This window comes from Trachypithecus francoisi, unplaced genomic scaffold (assembly GCF_009764315.1).
Source record: "Trachypithecus francoisi isolate TF-2019V2 unplaced genomic scaffold, Tfra_2.0 Lachesis_group13, whole genome shotgun sequence".
NCBI lineage: Eukaryota > Metazoa > Chordata > Mammalia > Primates > Cercopithecidae > Trachypithecus > Trachypithecus francoisi.
Window position 1 is genome coordinate 15,389,719 of NW_022681458.1, and position 22,729 is coordinate 15,412,447.

Genomic DNA, 22,729 nt, shown 5'->3' on the forward strand with positions numbered 1-22,729 from the left:
TGGTGACTTCTGCACAGAGAATCACAGAAAATAAAGAGAAATGAAAAGCACCATGTATCAAGGAAATCTACGAACAACAGTTAAAATTTACAAAAGGTAGGCCTCTGGGGCCTTTTAGTGTACTACCGAGCTAAGGAAACACCTATTAATACATTGTGTCTAAAAGCATCAATGTGTTACAAGCTGAAGGACTTACTGATAACTCTGAATCAAGAGAAAAAGAATCAAGTGTCTAATACTCTAAGAGGGCAGAGGAATAACAGTTATATATACACATACACACACATGAATGTTCATTGTAGCACTATTCATTGTAGCTGCAAAACAGAATCAATCTGAGTATTCTTCAACAAGATAATGATTAAATAAATTACTTGACTGTACATTTCTCTGTTAAAGTTGTTTCTTAACAAGTTGTACACCATGGAAATCGGTTACAATCGAAGAAGTGAAAATACAAAGCACAAGACTCTATGCACTATGATGTCAATTTTGTAAATATGCAAACACATACATGTTATTCACATGTGTGTCTTAACCACATATACTTACATGCAAAGCATTTTTTGTATATGTATAGTAGGAAAAACTGAAGCCACAGGAGATTTTTTTGTAGAATTTATGGACTGACTCCATCTCCAGGCATTTATTGGTATTATTCAATATGCACTGAAGATATTGGTTGTTTTTGGCTAAAGGCACCTGGGCACCAATGAGAGAGAAAGGAGAGACAAGGATGATGGCAGAGACAGCACGTACCTCATAGGCATCTGATCTCATGGACTACCTATGAGAATCTGTGGAAAGATTAGGCCAGAAGGCCAAGGGGCTTTCATGAGGGACTAGGGAACCCATGATACAATGAACACTGCCTAGTTGAAGAAAGGACCATGTGGCTCTCTGAGGCAAATATAACACTTGGTACCCTAGGGGCTCAGAGAAGCTTGCTGTGGAGAAAGGAGAGTGGGGCAGAAGAGAAGCTATGGGACCCGGTGGAACTCTCTCAAACTGTCACTGGCAGCATTGGGAATCTTGAAGTGTTTTCCACATTTGCTATGTAAAGATCTGAATGTGCCTATGCAACGAGCTGAATGTTTGTGCTCCCCAAATTAGAATGTTGAAACCTTAATCCCATAATGATTGTATGTGGAGATAGAAAGGGAAGGAGAGCAGTGCTTTCATGAATGGGATTAGCGTCCTCCTATGAAGAGGCCAGCGAGGACTTTCTGCCCTTTGAGGATACAAGGAGAAGTTGGCAGTCTGCAACCAGGAAGAGGGCCCCAACAGAGCTCTCAGGCTTCCAGCCTCCAGAACTGTGAGAAATAAATTGCTGTTGCTTATATGCCACACCGAGGCTATGGTGTTATGTTATAGCAGCCCCAACTGACTAAGATAGCTTGTGTCAAGGCGCACTTGACGCAAGTCACTGGAGCAAGGCTACTTTCCCACCAAGGAATTCTTGGGAGTAACTCAGGGAAGCTGAGACTCTACTAAATTCAGTAAGGCCTAAAGAGCTGGTGAGACCTGGTGTTAATGTGACTTAATTTATATTCATAGACCAGCAAGGAGGTTGGGATATATTTGATTTGTATGTTTCATAGCTGAGAAAAAACACAGGCAGGTAAGAGTAAAAACTGGAGATAATAAGTAGAGTTTAAGATTATAATATGCACACACACACATAAATACATAAATTCATATTCACTGGAAAGAAATTCACCAAAATGTTTAAAATGATTATTTCTCAAAGATAAGATTATAAGCTTTTTCTTGATATTTTCCTGAATTAAAATGTTCCCTTAATAATCAAATAATACCTTGAATTGTATAAATAGTGTAAGAAAATATAACTTTTAGATATATTTCTGGGCAGAATAATTTTTGAATAATTTGAAGCTTTAAGGGATGAAAAAAACTCATATATTGCCTTCCCTTTCTGAACCATCATAAATACATTCTTCTGGAAATTTGACAACACACTAATAAATAACCTTCCCCTCAATTCTTTTCTGGGACTTCAGGGTGAGAGGCAGCATTATGTGGCCCAGTGAAGAAGGCACTTGCTCCTGGGCATGCTGACTGAACATACTATCTGAAAAACATTTCTAGGCGATGTGGGCATGGCGTGTTTTACCTTCAGTCCTCTCAGGGGGTTTCCCGCTCTTACTGGCTGCAGTGCTGCTGACCGTCTCTGATGAGGTGCTCAGCTTGGTGCTGGGGTCCCGCTTGGGCTTGGGTGGTGGTTGCCTCCGTGAGCCACAGCTGCTGTCATCGTCGGTACCCCCAACTGAGTGCAGGGACTGTGATCTCACAGAAAAGCCGCTGGAGCAAGGATGGGGGAGTCTGTCCTGAGGAGCAGGCATTGTCATGAATCCCATGCGGAAATGTTTGCCCACGTAACTCCCTTCGTGGCCTCGCCCTACTTCTCCACCTATGCTGTAAAAGAAAGCAAACCAAAAACCATGTAGATAAAAGGAGCCAGGATACACAAGAGCACATGTGTGAGCATATTTCTAATATGGAAACTTTCAAATCTTCATTTTAGTCTGGTGAAAGGCTGCCTTTTAAAACAAACTCAAGTAGCATGAAAGCATTCTAACTTTTGTGTTAAATGTTGTTTTCCCCAAAGGAAAAAAAAAATACTGCATAGAACACTTATCTTCAATCACTTTATATTTACTTTGAGGTAAATCTTATCAGTGGCTTAAAACGTAAACAAGAATTCCATGACAATGACTCATAGATTCCTTTTGACATGTGACTCAGTCCTAGTGGTCAGCACTTGGGACTCTTGTCCATTTCATCAAAACTATTCCTGCTTTTATCTGCTTAACATATTGGAGAAAATGAAACAAACAACAATAATAAATGTTCTGTTACCAAACACAAAAGAAAGAAAGAAAGAAAGACAGACAGAAAGAAAGAAAGAAAGAAAGAAAGAAAGAAAGAAAAAGAGAGAGAGAGAAAGAAAAAATGAAGGAAGGACGAGAAAGAGAAAGTGAAAGAAAGTGAAAGAAGGAAGGAGAAAAAAGAAAAGAGAAAGAGAGAGAAAGAGAAAAAGAGAAGAAAAGAAAAAAGGAAGGAAGAGAGAGGAAGGAAGGAGGAAATGAAAGAAAGATAAGGAAAGACAGAGGGAAGGAAGGAAAGAAAAGAGAAAAGAAAAGAAGAAGAGAGGAGAGAAAGTAAAAAGCAAAGGAGAGGAAGGGAAAGAAAAGGGGAGGGCAGGAAAAGAGAAAGGAAGTAGGGAAAGGGAAGAAGGAAGGAAGGAAAAAGAAGGGAAGAAGAAAGGAAGAGAGGCAGAGAGGGAGGGAGAAAGGAGGGAGGGACGAGAAAATATTTGCTTAAATTGGTGAAGGTCAACCACTTTTTTGTCAACCACTCTCAGTCCTCCAGAATCTTCAGTTACATTAGAAACAGTTCTAAGAAATCAGACACAGAATAAAACAGCAACATTGAGTAAAGAGGTGTAGTTTAAATATCATTTGATCCTGAGATTATTCTAAGCACTTCATAAATACTCAGGGTATGCAAAGTTTCCAAATTTAAGGTTAAGTTTCACACTGGAAAGTTTGGACAAAAATATTAAAATATAAGAAATCACCTCTAATTTTGAAATTCAAGCAATTATTTAGGAAATGACTCTTGGGTCTCTGTCTATGCTATTAAGTAATAACGACTCCTTTATCAAGAGAAGGGACACAAATGTGAATGTAAACTTTTAAAAGGAAGATTTTTCTAGAGTTTCTTTTTATCTATTAAGTTATTCACCAAGAGTAAATACAATGTTTTAAAAACATCATTACAAAATATATGACTGATTTTCTTAGATATGTTTGAATGGTAAGAAGTACCTCTGAGTATATGAAGTTTGGAAGCTTGTTGAGTCTACCTTTCCAGACATGTAAGTTTATTTAGATCTTCGTTTACTAAAACTAATTTTGGCTGGCTCTGCCTTCATAATATGATGTAATTTTATGTCTTTCATATCATTACAATGTTTGTTATAATTTTAACATTCCATTAGGAACAATAATGAGAAATGAGATTTTCTTTCCCTTCTTCAACTGGGGACTTACGACAATTACATGTCCTTTAGGGATATAGCCAGGAAGAATTTAACGAGAACATTAGATTCTTGATTCTGGCCTTTAATACCAATGATAACTTGCCTCTCAACCCAAAATATTTTATATGTATTTTTTTCTATTTTCAATGATATTCAGACACTAAGCACGGAGTACTATCTTTGCAATAAAAGTGGTTGGAATTTCAGTGCACTAAAAATCAACAGTATCCAGAAGCATGAATGGAGTCCAAGTGACAGCTAAGGGGCAGTGTTCACATCATAGCCGAAAGTATCCTAAGTCAGTGCAGTGTTTTTATGTGTTTTATTCTCTGTGTGTGTGTGTGTGTGTGTGTGTGTATGTGTGTGTGTGTGTGTGTTTTAAAGAATGGCAATTAAGACATACATTAGAAGCTTATCCAAACAGAGTGGTTTGTGAAAAATGAAGAATTTGAGAAAGGATGGGGTAGTGGATGTGAGGGGCAGTCTTGGTATAGGAAGGTCTATCTTCAGTTTATGATGATGTGACTTTGATCTTTCTCATAGATGATATACTTGATGTAATCTAACTTTGCTTTCAATTATTTTTCATCCTAATGTCTTTTGCTCATTTCTGTTGCATCACTGCACAAAAGGTGCTTTAAGGATTTATTTAGTCAGTCATCCCATTTCTGGTAACACAGCCACCTGGGGAAATTTATGCATGTGTTAATGCACATGGGCATTTATGAGAATTACTAAAAATAATTGTATCAGCAATTTCTCAGTTACTTTTGACCTAAATGGAGCCTGAACCTTTTCCCAGACTGATAATTTACTCTGCTGCTTCATTTCAGAATTATCTTTTTTAACAGCACACAACAACTTAATCTAACTCTATCTGCTTTGGTTCATACATGCCTTTTACACACACACACATATTAACATTTCTTTCAAAAGAAATTCAATGCACTAGCAGGTACCACTGCAAGTTTAGTTTGACCAGACTGTAAATGCAAGATGAAGAAATAGGACAAAAACTAATTTGGATGCAAAGACCGTTGTTCAAGTCAAGGCTAGGGACAAACAGTAAAGGTGATGGCATATCTACGTTCAAGAGACCCGAAAAGATTACTAGTCCAAAGCAAATTGAAGATTGTGAAATGCAGCATACAAGCAGTTTCTGAATTTGCTAGGAACCTGTGGAGTTTTTTAAATATACAGATTCCCAGACTCTATATGAAGAGCAATGATTGAATCATACCTGTTGAATCAGAATCTCTGTAGGTGTAGAAGATGAGTTTGTGTTTTTAAAACTATATCCAGATGTTTCAGATGTAGCTAATCCAGAACCCCCCAGAAATATTAAGAATAACAGTTAGGGCCATTAATGAGTAGATACATCAATTAGAGGCAATTAGGAGGAGGCAAATACTAGGCAAAATATCACAAATGAGAAAACATACAACCTATTAGCCAAATCTTATTAGGTTATCCTGCAGTAACAAACAATCCCCAGTCCCTAATGTTTTTTAATGACATAGGTTTGTTTCTTGCTTGTATGAATGCACATCAACTGTGACTCTGTTTCACGTACCTTCTTCATCCCAGGATGTAGCCCCACTGGGACTTTCTCTCCTGGCAGAGAGGGAAAAACACCAGCTAACTTATGCAATGTCTCTCCTGGCTTCTGCTCAGATGTGGCTTATAATCTTCCCATCACTCTCCACTGACTAAAACCAGTTTTATGGTCAAGCTTGAGGTCAGTGGCCTGGGCACATATTCTCCTCCAATAAGAAAGTACTGCAAGTCATATGGCAACACATGGGGATGCATATTCCTTGTACAGGTAGGAGATCAAATACCTGGCAGCTGTGATGGTATGCAACTGAGATCTCTTAAGAGAGCACTTGCCATGAGGAATGAAGTTAGCTGACAAGACGACAATGATCCATTGAGTACTTTATGTTTCCAATCCCTATAACTCTGGACTCTACACAGAGTTAAAAGGTCCAGGTCCCCAAAGAGGGCACACTCTTTTTAGAAGATACAGCAAGGGTCCTATTGAACAACAACTTAGAGCTGCCCCTTGGGCAATTTGAACACCCCTTGTGTAGTGGGTAACAGGCAAGAAGCTGATCATGGTGGTGTGCACCTGTTTCCCAGACACTCTGGAGACTGAGGTGGGAGGTTTGCTTGAGCTCAGGAGTTCAGGGCTGCAGTGGGCTATGATCATACCACTGCACCATTCCAGCCTGGGTGACAGAGCAAAAGCCTAGCTCTAAAACAAACAAACAAAACAGAATAGTCATTGCCATTGTGGAAGAGATCCTTGATCCTGGTCAGCAGGAGGTAAGGCTGCTTTTATGCAATGGGGCAAAGAGAAGTATGTGTGAAACCAAGGTAATCCACTTGGGTGCCTCTTGATACTGTCTTGCCCAAATGTGACTTTGAAAGGTCACATGCAGCAACCCTGGCCCAGAAAGGTTATGGTTACCAGGGGCTCCAACTTCTCATGAAAGAGAGATTAGTCTCTCCACCAAGTAAGCCATTGAGACAAGTGGAAGTGCTTCCTGAAGGTGCACTGAATTTCGGATGAATGATGGAGGAGGGAGATGATGAGAACCAGTCGTAGCTCCCATACAGACTGCAGTGATGAGGGCTATAGTTTATCTCCCTAACTGCACCCTTCCAAGTTTCCCCTCAGGAAGAGCCAGAAGGGAGCCAGGAGAGAACTGTTCCCCAAGCCTGCAGGAGAAGGACATCAGCTGAGTCTAGGGAGTGAACTGTGGCAGCTGTGGAGGTGTGTGACTCAGAAATCCCTCAAGAGAGGACCTTCTTTGAGGACAGCAGTCAGCTGACAGCCGCCAGCGGCCATCTTCCAAATCTGGTGCAGCATTTTTGTTGAGGCTATGTTGCCCATGAGCAGCTCCTAGACAACGGATGAGCACAATGAGGTATTACACCTGGTTACTTCTTCCCAGATTCGGGCAACCTTTATGGCTGACTTTCCCTATTGCACTGGTCAAGACCTTCCTTCCCATCACTATACCACAGTCTGATGATCTTCTTATTCAATTGCTTTTCCTCCCTCTCTCCTTTTACAGGTGCTAGACCTGCATTGTGATCTGAGGCTTGTCCTGCCTCTTCCTACTTCCTCCTTCTTTATCTCTCACAAGCATTCTTCCCAACAAACCTCCCAGACTTCTAATTCTATCATGGTGTCTGCTTCCTGGGAGACCTGAACTGACATACTTGGGAACACTTATACAACCTCTGGCATTCAGAAACCAAAGAAGCAGGGAAAGAGAGAAGGCATCACGACAAATGGAAGACCCCAGAAATAAGGAATGCCTGTAAAAATAGGTCATTCTCCTGCTTCAGACTGAGCATTTAAATGAGGCTTGAGGATTTAGAAGCTAAATGCACTATAGGAATATTTGGCTGGAAGTGAAAGTTATGTGGGCTAAAGAAAGTCTTGTTGCAATAAGACTCCAACACTCAAGATAGATTAAGCCTGACACATCTCATGTTATAAAAATAAAAACAAGTTTCATAATCCTGAATTTAAACAAGTATGCTTTTTCTCATATAATGAAGGCAATGTTGTGAGATCTACTTGTGTGTTGGTTATTCCATTACAAAACACAAAGTGTAAAATATCTAAATCAAGGAGGGTTATTTTTCCAGAAGTAATTGATGCAATATTTGTAAATATCTCCACCAAACAAGTTAATGGCTAGTAGAGAGGCCTGGATATTTGTGCACTGGAATCATGGAGTTATAGACTATCCCAGAGCCATTATTTAGAGCCATATAACATTAGCTACTGAACCCCTGGGGCCATTTCCTTAGCTGTTTAATAGTGGCATTGGCCCCATCAAACTGGTATCAAATTTATCTGATATACTGCATATGAAGCACTTAGCAGTGTGATATATAAAATGCAGTCAATAATTTTAGCCTTAAAATTCCTACATTTATTTAAGTCTTTTCTTACTGAATTTTGCTTATAGGATAATCATTTGCATTATAAGGCCATGCCTGTAAAGCATGCCATATGGTACCATGTAACCTCAGAAAACTTCACACAAAGAAAGTCAAAATAAAACCCTACATTTAACTCAAGGTATCAAGATAATCTAGGCAACTGTACCCCTCACGTTATTAACTTTCTTAAATACTTGCATCAGTTTTTCAAAGCACCTGCTGATCAGGACTGATAAAGAAAGGTACAAAACAAGCACTTCAAAATTTCTCTGACAATGCTAATCGACATGGTTTGTTCCTTGTCTTGTTGTCTCTTGAAATCCATCTGCATTAATGTTGTGTGTTCCCTTATGAGAACTGCTTCCTTCCGAAGATAAACAAAATCCATGAGAAAGGTGAGCTGCTGAGGTGAGACGTCATCTTCAAAAGTGACAGGGGTGTTGTTTCTGCATGCAATTTTGAGGCAAACTTGTCAATATTTTGTAATAGAATTTTCTTTGTCAAGCACTGGGAAAAACATAATCCCACTCCAGATAGATAATGATGATGACAATGATATAGATTGAGAGCTAGATAATGATGGATAGATAAGTAGATAAAGACATTGATCCTCTTTTATGCACATCTAGAAACTTGAGATACAAACTGAAGGGTTGCCTAGGAGTTTGCTTGCTTGAATAGTTCTTTTCTGTAGTGATACTTTGGAGCTGAGCTCAAAAACCTATCTCTGAAACTGATTCATACTCCAGTATATTTCTACCTTTGCAAACTTTGCAAACCATTTAGGATTTTTTTCTGTTACATTTTCAAAAAGATGTATTTATCTAGTATTAGGGAAAGGGTACATTCAACCATAAATTAAGTTGGGGAACATCTGAAAGTGAAATGGTGGCAGTTACAGCTGTAAAGAAGAGGATGAGATTTGCCTGTGGGCAGGTGGGCCACTGTTACCTGTGAACTCTTGGAATCTTTCATGTGGGCATTTCACTATGAATGAGTAGAAAGAAACTAATAGTTACACTTTCTTCCTTAAAAGTATGACTTAAAAAGTTTATATTTGATGCTGCCTCCCTGTTGCCTTTTCTTTAGATGCTCAAAGCCAAATGCTCACCTAGTTCTGCCCACTGAACGTCCCCCTGGCCCATCCTACCAGAAGGATCCCTGCTCCAGTATAATGGCCTTTTCTAGGTATCAGTACCAGCTAGGTTGAGCTATGTTCATGGAAACTGGCCATCGAAAGAGCCACGAGTAACACCTCTTCCTATCTGACAAGGAATACACCTCAACTCAATGTCAGACTTGAGAGAGGCATAATTAGTTTCATCTGCTTTGATTTTTGGCAGATGGAACTTGTCATACAATTCATCATGTTCACACACTCTCCACAGCCCCATTGGCCTTCAGTACAAATGGCTGGTCACATTCACTTACCCCCAGATTCATGAGAGCAGACATTCTGTCTCCTTGCTCACCACACTAGTCACTAGCACACATTTGTTTTATGAAGGAAAAATGAATAATGCAATTAAGTCCACTTTGAAGATAGCCTAATAGAAGGATTAGTTTAAAAAAATTTGTGGACATATTTCACTTTTGCTTCCCAGGGATGCATTCTCCCTTATCTTTGCAATGGAAATTTCTGTAGGGAAGCTTTTTTGTTTTTCGTCTTGGTCCACCATATTGCTCAGTCTCAGCCACACAAATGTTGGATCACCCTGGCCACGGTGACTATTTTAGGAACTGGCAAATGCCTCAAGGTGGTCCAATCAGATTGAACCCAGGGCACGCATGAAGCTGCACTGGCCAGAAATCTGGACCTGCTTCATCCTTTTTCCCATTGTGAAGGAAGATAAGTGGGACCAGGTCTTCAGGCCTTGAAGAAGACCTGGCTATAACTATGTCTGCAGCTAGAATAATCCCAGAACTGTTGAGGTATGTCAATTACTAAATTCCATTTTGTGGAAGCCATTTATATTTGGGTTTCCTGACAGATGTATTGGGAAAAGTCCTAAATGAACCAATGTAATAATCTGCAGACAGTAGTTACTAAATAAAAGCTATTGGCTAACTTTTATGAGAAAATGTAACTGGTGTCAGGGATAGACTGAGGATGATACAACATGGCAAACAAATGCATCCCACTTTATTATTTGAAGGAATCCTTCCTATTTAACACTATGAATAAAAATAATTAACTGCTTTACATATTTTCCCTATATCTAGTTTTTAAATCAGGCAGTATACTTGGATATGAAAACTTGGCTTCAGTAAAATTAAACTGTGTTCATATTTTCTTCCAAATTGTTCACTCACCATTGCCCTTAATGTTTTCCCTGAGCTACACATGCTCATTCAAAACCATAATTTGTGGATTTTTTGCCTTAGGCTCAAACACTCATTTTCACCACTTCATATCCTCAATGATATCTATTTTCTACTTTTATGCACCTAATATTTTAACTCTCCTAGTTTTTTTCAGACATTAATTTCCTGTGTCTGGCTGTTTATTGATACTTCTTGGATATGAAGGTCAAGTGTTAAAAATGGGATTTTTACACATCTTTTTATTAACTGCTGTGACGAACTGTTACAGAAAAACATAATAAAACAAGAAAAAAAATAAAACTGTCCTGAAGAGAAAGGACTCAGTTTCAGATATTATATTTTAAGATGATGATGATGATTTCTCACCCCCTCCCCACAGAGACAGAGTCTTGCTGTGTCACCCAGGCTGGAGTGTAGTGGCGCATCTCGGCTCACTGCAACTTCTACCTCTCAGGTTCAAGCAGTTCTCCTGCCTCAGCCTCCCAAGTAGCTGGGATTACAGGCTCACACCACTATACCCAGCTATTTTTTGTATTTTTAGTAGAGATGGGGTTTCACCATGTCGGCCAGGTTGGTCTCAAACTCCTGACCTCATGATCTGCCTGCCTCGGCCTCCCCAGTGCTGGGATTACAGGCATGAGCCACTGTGCCTGGCCTAAAATGATATATTTTAAACATCAAATACGTTCTTTCCCCTTGGTAGGAGATTGCACCTCTGCCAAAATTCAGTATTTTAGAATTTGAGATATGTAACTAACCAACTTATTTACTAGCTATCCAATTATAGGTAGAAGACATAGTTTATGAACTTCAATTATGCTTATCTTTATAAAGAAACACTTTCCAGGGTTGTTATAAAGTCAAATGAGATACAACATTTTAAAATAACCTATCAAGGTAGCTGATATAAGTACACATGCTATAGACTGAACATTTATGCTCCCTGCTTCCCCCACCCCAAATGTATGTGTCGAAACCTAATCCCCAGCGTGATGGTATTTGCAGATGGAGACTTTGGAAGGTGATTAGGTCTTGGGGGCAAAACCCTCTTGACTGAAATTAGGGTCCTCATTTAAGAGACCCCAGAGAGTTCTCTTACCCCTTCTATCGTGTGAGGACACAGAGAAAACAGCCGTCAATGAACCAGGGAGCAGGACCTCACCAGACACTGAATCTGCCATCAGCTCGATCTTGGATTTTCCAGCTTCCAGAACTGTGTGAAATAAATGTCTGTGGTATTTACCCTAGCAGCCTGAGTGTACTATGACAGGAGCCTGGACAAATATTAATTTACCTCCCCTTCCTTCCTGACTTATCTAACTCTGTATCAATTTTTATCTTTCCATTCACAGTCATCAAATAGGCGTTTTTAATAAGTTTCCACCCTAGAGCACCACGAGGGAAAACATACGCTAATCATATAAATACACTTTGTTTATTTTTGTAAGAGAGCTTCGACAGTATTGTCATAAAATATACTTCCAAATCCAGATAGCAAACGAAGAGGAAAAAGTCAAGGAAAAAAAAGCCATAATTATCAGCTGGACATAATTATAGAGTTGCTTAAATCTATTGAATGGATTTTATGGTTATCTCTATCAAATGCCATGATAATTTAAGATTTTTATGAATGTTGGCGCTTAGGGTAATCATGGCTAGGGAGTTATGCTTGAAAAACAAGCACACAATTTATTTATCACAAAGTGCTATTGCCAAGAGTTTGAGGTTAATATTGCTGCCCATTAATGTGATGCTTAATTATAACAAAGTAAGGAGGTCACAGAAGGAAGTAGAGAGATTTATTTTTAACCTCTATCAAAGTTCCTTTTCTTCAGTTCTGAGCTTATAAAGAGGCAGGACAGAAATATAATGCTTATTAAAGCCAGAACAAATTCTATGGAACATCTTTAAGAGACTTATTTTTACTTAAAACATGACAAGTGCTTTTAAGATTAACATATGTTATTATCTACGGTACTTTGGAATCTAAAATTAAAACATCCCTCATTTCTATACATAAGATTCTTCTACTCCTTGAAGTGTCATGGCCTAAAGAAGAGAGGGTATATGGAAAATAAATTATGATATTCAGATTGAACTAAAATACAGTTTACAGAAGTCCACATCGTGGGAGATCTTTTCCAAAAATTCAACCAGAGGAGGAGAAGTTCTGGAAAATATATTTTATTTGTGTCTTCAAAACTGACATAAGCTTTGAATATGGTTTGAGAACATGCCAAGTTTTTAGAAATGAGTTTAGCTAACCATATGTGGCTCATTTTTTTCAACCTAGAAGTAGAAACTAGAACTATAGAATAACATATAATGGCCTTGAACTTCCCAAGCAGAAGGCGTTAACTTAATGCCAGTTTAAAGTATAATAACTGGTTTAGCTTTCTAAAGGTGTAATTTTTAAGGAGGACAAAACAACTCGTCTTGAGGCATTTATTTACTCACTATTTATTTACAGAATATCCAGGTGTCTACAGTTTGTCAGGCAGTGAACAGAGCAGAGTGCTCAGGGTCCTCAGAAAATCACAGGCTCTTGAACCCCTATGATTTCAACACCTTGTGATCAGATGTTCTCTCAGAGGAAGTCCAAGGCAGGTACAATGGAAGAACAAGTCCTGGGGCCCTAACAACCACCGAAGGGCTGGGAAGCCCCATGGGAGGAAGTGGCTTTTCAGCTGATGCAGATCATGAGTAAGACTTCATCAGATGAAGAGAGAAGTGGGGAAGACAGGGATGTGTGAGCAGGCGGTGGGGATCTAGAGAAATTGAAAAATTATGGGTATATTTGGACAAAACTTAATTGGACCTTGTCTGTCTTGTATTTCCAATGGCTGGAATAGTGTTTGACCCAAAGGAGCAACCAATAAGTATCAATTAAATAAATGAATGTATACGTATATATTTGGGAATAGTTCAAGAATAACACACAGGTTTCTTAAGCGACAGGATGGATGATACCATTATTTAATGACATTCTTCTCTATTTCCTTCTTCAGTGGCCATTTTCTCAATTTATGATGGAGAAAGGAAAAGTTTGTGAGTACTCATACACTCATAATTTTTGTCCCTGTTGGAACCAGTAATTTGAATGCAGAGATCAGCTTAATCCCCGTCTCTCCATCTCTACTGCTCTGCTTTGGTTTAGGTGCTCATCACTTCTTGGCTAAATTAATGCAATTGCCTCTTAGCTGATCTTTCTCTACAGTGCTGCCAGATTTATCCTTCTAAATGCAGATTTGCTCATGTCACTCTCTAAATTAAAACCCTTTGACAGCTCTTCCATTTCTTTGGACTAAAAATCCAAACTTTTAAGTTATACTCATGGTCTTTTAAGGTCTGGATTCTATGCCAGTTCTCATCTGCAACATGCTCCCTTTCTGACCTCAAGAATTCTCTAATGGAACATGTTCCTGCCTTAACATTGCTATAGGACTCTACGCTCCTCCATGTAATAGCACCTCCTTTATCACACCCTTTAGGTGTGTTCTCTGAGTAGATCTGCTCCACTGGTCTGCGAGCTCCTTGAGACCACAGACTATGCATTGTTTGTAGCAAGTGGAAAGTGGGTAGGAATAGTGGGAGAGAGAGAGAGAGAGGTGACCCATTAAAAACCGCTAGGTAGTTTCAGAAACTTTTCTTTTTGAATTATTTTGGGATAGGTATTTTCAAACTATCATTGGAAAGAAAAATTACAATGATACTATGAGGCTTAGGTATGATTCGCTGATAATTGCTTTCACTGTTGAAACAAAAATATATGTGATGGAATGCTGTTTTCAGATATCCCAATGGCCAACTTGAAAAATTGAACATACAATTCTAGCTCTATTACAAACTAGCTCTGTGACCCCAGGCACATTAATTCATTTAGTTTTTTTATCTTCACCTCAAAGTGGAGGCTACCAATATCTCTGTCTCATATTGTTTTATACATTATTTACTTGCCTGAGATAACACAGTAGAAGCCTCTAAATTAATCATTATTTAACAAATCCCTGGATTAGATACCATTCTCCTTAAACTTTGTAAACATCTTAATTGACACCAATGGCATTTTGAATTCCAGAGTCAAGAGGCTACTCTCTTGTTTGTCCACAGACTTATGATCTAGAGACTAGACTATGCTTATGAGATCAGTTATGTATACTCTCAAACCTTAAGCCAGTTTGAAGTTGGATCTAAAGGGAGAACACATGTTCCTATTAATGAGAACTGTAAAGTCATGCCCTGGATTCGAGAAAGAGCCAAACAACTCAAAGAAGTGGCAGATACCATACGCTTTAGTATAATTTCAGTATGTTTTCTTTTCTGAAAAGTTTCCTATCAGTAACAAGGCAGCTAGTTACTTTCCCAGCCCAGACCATCATCTATGATACAGTATTAGATACTGACATCACCCTTGAATGCTTCCTTTTTTACTACTGTTTTAGGGTGCAAAGCTACCAAAACATGTACCCCATTTTGCAAAATCTCTATTCTCCATAATATTGGAAGAAAGGGATTAGTATGACCCCAAACTATTTCTGGCATGAAATTTCACACCAGAAAAATGAGTTTTCTTGAAACCTGTAGCTCCCAGGTATATTGCCATCTATTCATTGACCTTCTAGCAGAGAGATGGTATGATTTGTCAAACAAAATCAGAAGACTGAGATAAAAAACCTTTCATGTCAGCTCTGTCTTAAACCTACAGCATTCGCCCTTCCCAAACATTTGTAATATGTGCTTCTTCTGATAATAGTGTCTTAAGATTTATTGAAATAATGCTCTAAATTTCTTGAACAAAATGAGATCTAAAAGACTTTATAGAAAGTACCTGGAAATTGAAAATATTTGAGCACAGTGAAATGCTTCTTGCAAAATATTCTGCTAAGGTCTCAAATATTTTGCAGTTTAAAACAGAGTCATGGAGATGAAAGAGAAGAACACACCTCAGACAGATATGGAAATCCTAGCCATGTATTTAAGGAATCATTGGGAAAAATGAACTATCAAGGAAGAAAAATAAACCACTGTTTCATCTTTCATATCAATCCAAAAATAATTCAATGTCTTTCTAAATAATGAACACAACTTAAACTTACCCTTCTTAAGAATTAAGATAATTCTGCAGTTACATAATACGCACCTCATAATGACTGCAAGCTTTAGGAAACCTTGGCTTTGACAAATCTGAGCCTAGTCCCTCAGAATAACACCTCAAGGTCTATTTCACTAAAACGATTGTTGCTCTCCAATGAGAGGTCCCTAGGTCTTTCTCCTCTCCATCTTTCAACTTCTCTACATTATTAACTGTATTTTTTCCTCTGGTATGCTGACTCAATCTCTCTTAACAATTTTTCTACATATATTATTCTTTCACTTTATTCTCTATAGTATATTCTTCATTGATTATTCTCATCAGCAATCCTAAACATTTCAGACTGCTTTCTTTAGCAATACTTAGCTAATTCTTTCTCTATTTCTCTCTCTCCCTCCCTTTCTCCTTCCCTTCTGCTTCTTTTCTTCTCTTTCATTAAATCATTCATTCATCTTTAACTCACAAACATCTATTGATCATCTCTTTTGTGCCCAATACATTGTTTGCTGCCAGGGGTGCACCTTTGAACAAGATGGCAAAGTCTCAAAAGGGGTTCTTACCTTCTTATCACTGTTCTTAAGCCACATTCTTTGTGTATCTATTGTACTCTGGCTTCTACCACCAAAGAGTCTACCGAAATGGTTTTCTTAAAGCGGTGGCTCATGCCTGTAATCCCAGCACTCTGGGAGGCTGAGACAGGCAGATCACAAGGTCAGGAGATCGAGACCATCCTGGCTAACACTGTGAAACCCCATCTCTACTAAAAATACAAAAAAACATTAGCCAGGCATGGTGGCGTGTGCCTGTAGTCCCAGTTACTAGGGAGGCTGAGACAGGAGAATGGCATGAATACGGGAGGCAGAGTTTACAAGTGAGCGGATGGCACCACTGCACTCCAGCCTGAGGGACAGAGCAAGACTCAGTCTCAACAACAACAAAAAAAGTTACCTTTTCCTTGCTAATGGCATAAACTAGAAACTTTTCTTCATTTTTCTCTAGGTTCTTCTCAACACCTTTAGAGCCATTTTATGTCTTCTAGACTGCAGCTTCTTTCTGGAATGTCCTGTTTCCTTGGCTTCCTGAATACTGGCCCGTCCTGCTTTTGTATCTTTCCAATTTTTCCTACTTGGTATTTCCACTGACTTCTCTTCTTGCCCTTCCTGCTTCAGTGTAGATAAAAGTTCTGTTTCCCCTTTTCTGATTTTTCTGTGCTTGTCTTTGACAAATACCAATTTTTAAGACTTCAATGCTACCCTGTCCACATGATTTTCAAATCTAATATTCCATGGTTACCTGCATTCTGAGACATCTATTTGCCCTCCCAACAAAATACTGCACATTTCCAAATGGGTGTTCCTTTGACACTCAGGATTAGCATGTTCCAAACCAATGTCATCGCCATCTTGCTTTTCCCTCTATTGAAACTTTGTCTTCAAAGCATCATTCAGTCACAGAGATCAAATGCTTCCAAGAAATTTGACACCTATATACTTCCTGTATATACACACACTCAAATGGTCAACAAATTCTTCCTCTTCTACCTAGATTTCACAGCTATTCCCTATTTTCCAAACCATCTACAAGACTTTTTATGAACTTTTGGTCCCAGCTACTAAATTATATACTTACTTGGATTATTTGTCTCAGTTTTCCCCAGCAATAATGCATTCATTGACCTAAAAAAAAAAAAAAGTCCTAAAAAAGAAACGGGATCACATCAATCCTCCTCTTTAAAGTCTTCGGGATTACCCAAAATAAGAGTCCAGTTCCTCGGTAAGGAATTTAAGCTCTGCTTAATCTGGCTCAGCCTTCTTTCTTATCTTGTCATATCCACTCACATAATTCTTCTTCCCTACACTTCCCTGGGGTCTTTCCCCTTCAAACTACATCTCCATTTGAAAAAAAAAAATCTCAAGTTATTCAGGGCCTAAACCAATGTCACTTCTTTCTTAAACTTTCATCAATACCCTCTCTCTTGTTTAGTGAACTTCCGTTTTTATTGTCACTATTTGCCTTATATTACAGCTATTATACACAATCTTAACATTATACAATTTTTGAAGATAAAAATCAAAATGTGCATGATTCTTTATCTCCCATGGCATCTAGTATACTTCTTTGAGTGTAAAAATTAGCATGTAAATATTTATGGATTTAAATTATTTTAGACCTACATTAAAAGGAATACATAGTTAATTATATTATTTTCAGGCATATATTAAAGAGTTACAGAAGTTTTGCTTCAATAGAATAAATCTAGAAGACCAAAAGCTTTTTAAAATAGAGACTTGGCTTGAACAGAAGTGAAGAGATAAAGTAAAATACAGATAATAAGTAAGTTACATCATCCAGAAATTTCCAACCTCTAAAGGGAACTGAGCTCAGTATCTCTAATTGAATAGTCAAGCCATACATTTTCCAGGAAGTGAAAAAATTCTATCATCTGTGTGTCTATAGAAAAAGACACTATAGATCACACACACATATGCATGTACACGTACATTGTTTCCAGACAGAAAATTTCATTTCCAACACTGCTCCTAAATCATTGTGTGACCACTAGAGAATTCATTTCCAAATAGATTCATTTGTTTATCCAATGAGATAGTAATACCTTACCCCATGATCCCTCAGGATATTTGTGGGATTAAAATGCAAACATAAATCTAGGTCAAGTTTTATTCATGAAGTGTTTTTCCTATTTTAACAACAAATAGCATTTTACAAACATTTCTATTGAACACACTACCTTGGCAAACTGATACAGCTGAGAAGCATCCTCTCTGGCATTTTTGAAGTCCATTAAAAAAGTCATGCCTTAGAGTTCTAAAAACCCAGCTTCCAGCCCTCATCCATGTAATCAGAGTGACATGTAAATGTGAATCACTAGAGACAATACTTAAGAGCCAAATACTCATGCATGGATGCATTAGTTACTCTAAATGGAGTGGCCAGTGTGCTGTCTCTATGCACAACAGGTTGCAGATCTGCTTAATGTACCCAAATGTAATAATATGATAGATTGAAATATAGATGGCAAAATTGCCCATGCAGAGGCCAGGAGCCTGTCTCCCTGTTTTTCTAGAATAGATTTCCGGGAACATTGCACTTTCCCTGATTGGTTTTCTTCAGACAAAATAATTGAATTTAATGCTCTGTGTCAATGAAAGCACTTGGAGTATCCACTTTATGCTGTAGTCCTAAGGGGTGTCAGGGTCCAGTGTTAAACTTTGCCTTTGATCAAACCTCATCTTCTCCTACACATCTTTATTCATAACAAATTAAAAGCTATTATCACAACATATTAGCAACAGTTTTAATGCTCACAATGCATCTAAAAATAAAACAATAATTCTCCATTACAATAGATGCAATATCTTAGTTGGCCTCATTATAGTATTTATCATCTATTATGTGTTGCACACAACACAGCACAATGAGCCAGTGCTATACAATAAAGATATACACCCCTCAGGGTTTACAGTTTAACTGAGAGTACATTTAAATTTAAGATCTACCCTATTAAAATAAAACCCTCCTGTACACATGGAAGGGGACCAGGGAAATTTAACTTCACAGCTTCCTTATTGAAAATAATTTCTTATTTACTGAAGCCTGGTTCAACTTGAGGACAATTAACTTAATGATTCTTTGGCAAAGGTTTTCTGTGGGGCTTTATTGTTTTTGTTTTTGTTTTTTCCATTTATAACTCATTTGTGGCCATCTGTTTCAGTTTTTTCTTAAAGAGTTTGCAAACCTTGGAAAATACAGGATTTGGATCAGGGTAGGAATCACCAAAAGATATTTTCATTGCAACCCATTTAGTTTAAAAAAAGGAGGATAAAAAATGTAAGTTGTAGGCTAATTTCGGAATGCATGAGACGCAGTGTTAAATATATACACATTCCCTGGCCACACACTTTCTTGAAATCTTCTCCCCAAAGATATTATATCTTTTTTTTTCCTGTCATAGCCACCACACTCAGGGCCACAATCTGGACCTTTTGATTACCAATAACCTCACCCTCTCCATAACCTCAGTTTTAAACATCTGTGTATTTGACTACTAACACTTGCCTTTTCAGTTTGCTTCCTTTAGTGTTCAACCTCAGCTCTCCTTTGACCCCCTTTTGGAACTTTCTGTTCCTTGGTCTTGCAATCTTTTCTGTGTTTCTCAATTGCTGTAAATCTTGTCTTCCTAAATGCAGCTTAACTTTTGTGATCAATCGTCTCTATCACTCCCTGGTATATACCTTCAACATGCTTATGCTTGAAGTGGTAAATGTGATGAGCACAGGTGTGTCAAATGCAGAGGTCAAGATCAGTTAATTCAGGTTCACAGCAGGTGGGGCTGTCATCATTTGCAAGGATGACCTGAGCAGCAAACCAGGTTTGGTCTACAGTCTTCTCATCTATCTTCCATAGCAGTACTAGGTCAGTCTACGGAAGATACACTTAAAGGGAACATCAGTCTACGGAAGATATGCTTAAAGGGAACAAATCCTTGCAACAGCATTTGATTTAAAAATATTACATAATGTGGCAACACTGTACATGTTCAATCTTATTTTCTGCTACAATAATCACCAATATCTATTCTTTGCTGAGGGCCCCATAAAATTACAAATATCTTACTTATTAGTTAATTAATTAAACCCATAACTACTGAAGGCCTGTCTGTGCTAGACAGTATGCCAGGCCCTAGTCATTCAACAAAAAACAAATTATCTCTCCCCACAAAACACAGAGATTGGGGTAGAGCCAGGTGATTAAGATTGATGCTACAAAGAAAATAGAGTGATATGAAAGGGAAAAATAGGGAGGACCCCCTTTAGATGGGAGGATGAGTGAATAATGAATTCTTCTGATAGAAGATATTCTTTCCATTTCTTTAAATCTCACCTCATAAGATCCAGAATCAATTCATCCTCCAGTCGAGTTCAATCTATTCTCATTGACAGCTGTTTTCTAAATTTCTCTCTTTCCTAACCCTTGAGAAGCACAAACAGAATAGATTTTCTGCAAAATTCACTTCATAATGTTAAGTTTTTGTTTTTAAATAAAGTAAAAGTCTTGGGGTGGAAAGGGAATCAGTGCTGTTTCTTATATTCAGATTTAACCTGTATAGGTCTCAACATGGTTCTGGGCATTTACAAGAGTATTTAGTAGAAAAATTGACCTACTAATATTTTCTTGTAAATTATTAAAATAAATACATGTGTAAACTGTATGCAATAAAATTATGTGAGCACTATTTAATTCAGCATGATAAGAAAATAAAAGTGTTTTGAATATCTTTTTGCCAAATTTAAAGAATTTGCATAAAGTTCATTCATTACTGGTTTTTACATATACTAGGATAAGAAACACAGACATAAGCTCTATAGTTTTTCATATCTTATATTGAACATTCTTGTGAAATCCAAGCAAACAAATCTTCCCACAAGAATGGAGGTGAAAATGCAGCTGTATTGTGTATACAAACTGCGAACAACCACCAACCTATTCCACCTCTTTGTTTTTCCCTCTCCACTGCAATCCTCAAAGCATCATTAACAGTAAGAGTAAATAACCTTTCCATAGACAATATCACCAAGCTTAGAAAAATTATAAAAATATCAAACCATACCTTGAGACGACGAAAGCATATGGAAGGCCTATAATCAAATAATTTCCTTCTACACTCTCGTCTCACACTCTCTAGGATCTAATTTTCTGGGAGGAATGAAATGGTATATCTTGATATCTGGTATCTTCTTTTAACAGCTAGGAGACAGGCTCTGGAGCAGAAATTAATACCAAATGGGGATGAGAAGGTGAATCCAGCAGAACTTGTGGTAAAGCATTAGTAACTGGACCTATACAGTGAATGGGACTGGATGTGACTAAATACACATGGCAACTGATTCATTCTTGCCTTATTAAGTCATCTTCGAAGTCAGCCAAAGTAATACTTCCCATTTTCCTGCAGAGGTATCAAGGTTATTCACAGTAAATCAGGTGACAGAAGCCTTGATCTTGTAAATCCCCACATCCAGTTTTGTGGGGAGACAGTCATTGTGTAATTTGTCTTGCTCAGTGAAGGACAGTGATCTATGTGTCACATTAGGGAACTGCCAGTGTTCCCACCAACTTGGATTTATAAAATATTTTTCTTCTTAAGAGCTCTTAATGCTGTCATACATTTTATGTGACATGTTGCTACAGACACATTCCTATTTTACAAAATAACTAAGTAGTAAAGAGCATGAAACAAGAGAGAAGAGTGCAGCATTGGAGGTGAGATAAGAGTTAATTGGAAATCTCATGGGCATTGACTTGACCCGTGGTCATTGTAAGAACCTTACTTTGAGTGATTCAATAAGTCATTGGGGAGACTTTTAGTTCTGTACTGAGGTTGGATTACAATGGGTTGGTAGAGCTGCTTGTGCACGTCTTTCCAACTCTGACATGACTTCACATTGGTAGCTTCAAATCAACCACTGTGAAATATTTCCACCACGGAAATCAGCAAATGCCACTAATAAAGTCTTTTTTCTTTTTCCCTATAAAGGTCATTGTTAAACTTTTCATTCATTTTGAATAAAATAGTGACATGGTATGAACTACATTTCAGGTTAATAACAGGAGTGGGAAGCGAGATCAGAGGCTGAGAAGTCAATTAGGAAGCAATTGCACAGATGCACGAATCCAGGTGAGAGCCACCGGTGACTTAGACCAAGGCAGTAGTGGTAGAGACACTGAGTTTCCTTGTCAATCTCCAGTCAGAAAAACAACTCTACCAAGTGTTTTGAGAAACTATGGAAATCCACACATTTCTGTAAAATCTCTCATTTTTCCTTATGTTGGTCACCCTGTACATGTTAGATAAAAATGACTAAGCAAACCCCCATTCATGACCCTGTATCAGCCATGCTTTTTGCAGAGGCAGTGAATGGCAACATCACTATTCACTAACATAGGCTTTGGGAATGCATTTAAAACAGACTTTTTAAAAAACATGAAAGTTGCTACACACCAGGTGTGGTAGCTCACACTTATAATCCTAGCACTTTGGGAGGCAGAGGTAGGCAGATCTCTTAAGCTCAGGAGTTTGAGACCAGCCTGGGCAACATGGCAAGACCCCCATCTTTACAACAAATACAAAAATTAGCCAGGTGGTGTGGCGCACACCTGTAGTCCCAGCTATTTGTTGGGGCTGTGGCAGGAGGATCCTTGAAACTGGAAGGTAAGGCTGCAGTAAGCTGAGATGGTGCCACTGCACTCCAGCCTGGGTGACA

At 38.2% G+C, this 22,729-nt stretch overlaps 1 protein-coding gene across 1 annotated transcript in view; it reads right to left on the reverse strand.

The window, feature by feature from the left end:
- The window catches only part of NYAP2 (neuronal tyrosine-phosphorylated phosphoinositide-3-kinase adaptor 2), a 294,403-nt gene that overhangs the window by 178,985 nt on the left and 92,689 nt on the right, over positions 1-22,729 (reverse strand). The window contains exon 4 of the mRNA XM_033230039.1: positions 2,135-2,436. Within this exon, the coding sequence (XP_033085930.1) occupies positions 2,135-2,436 (302 nt within the window). The remainder of the gene's footprint in view (positions 1-2,134; positions 2,437-22,729) is intronic.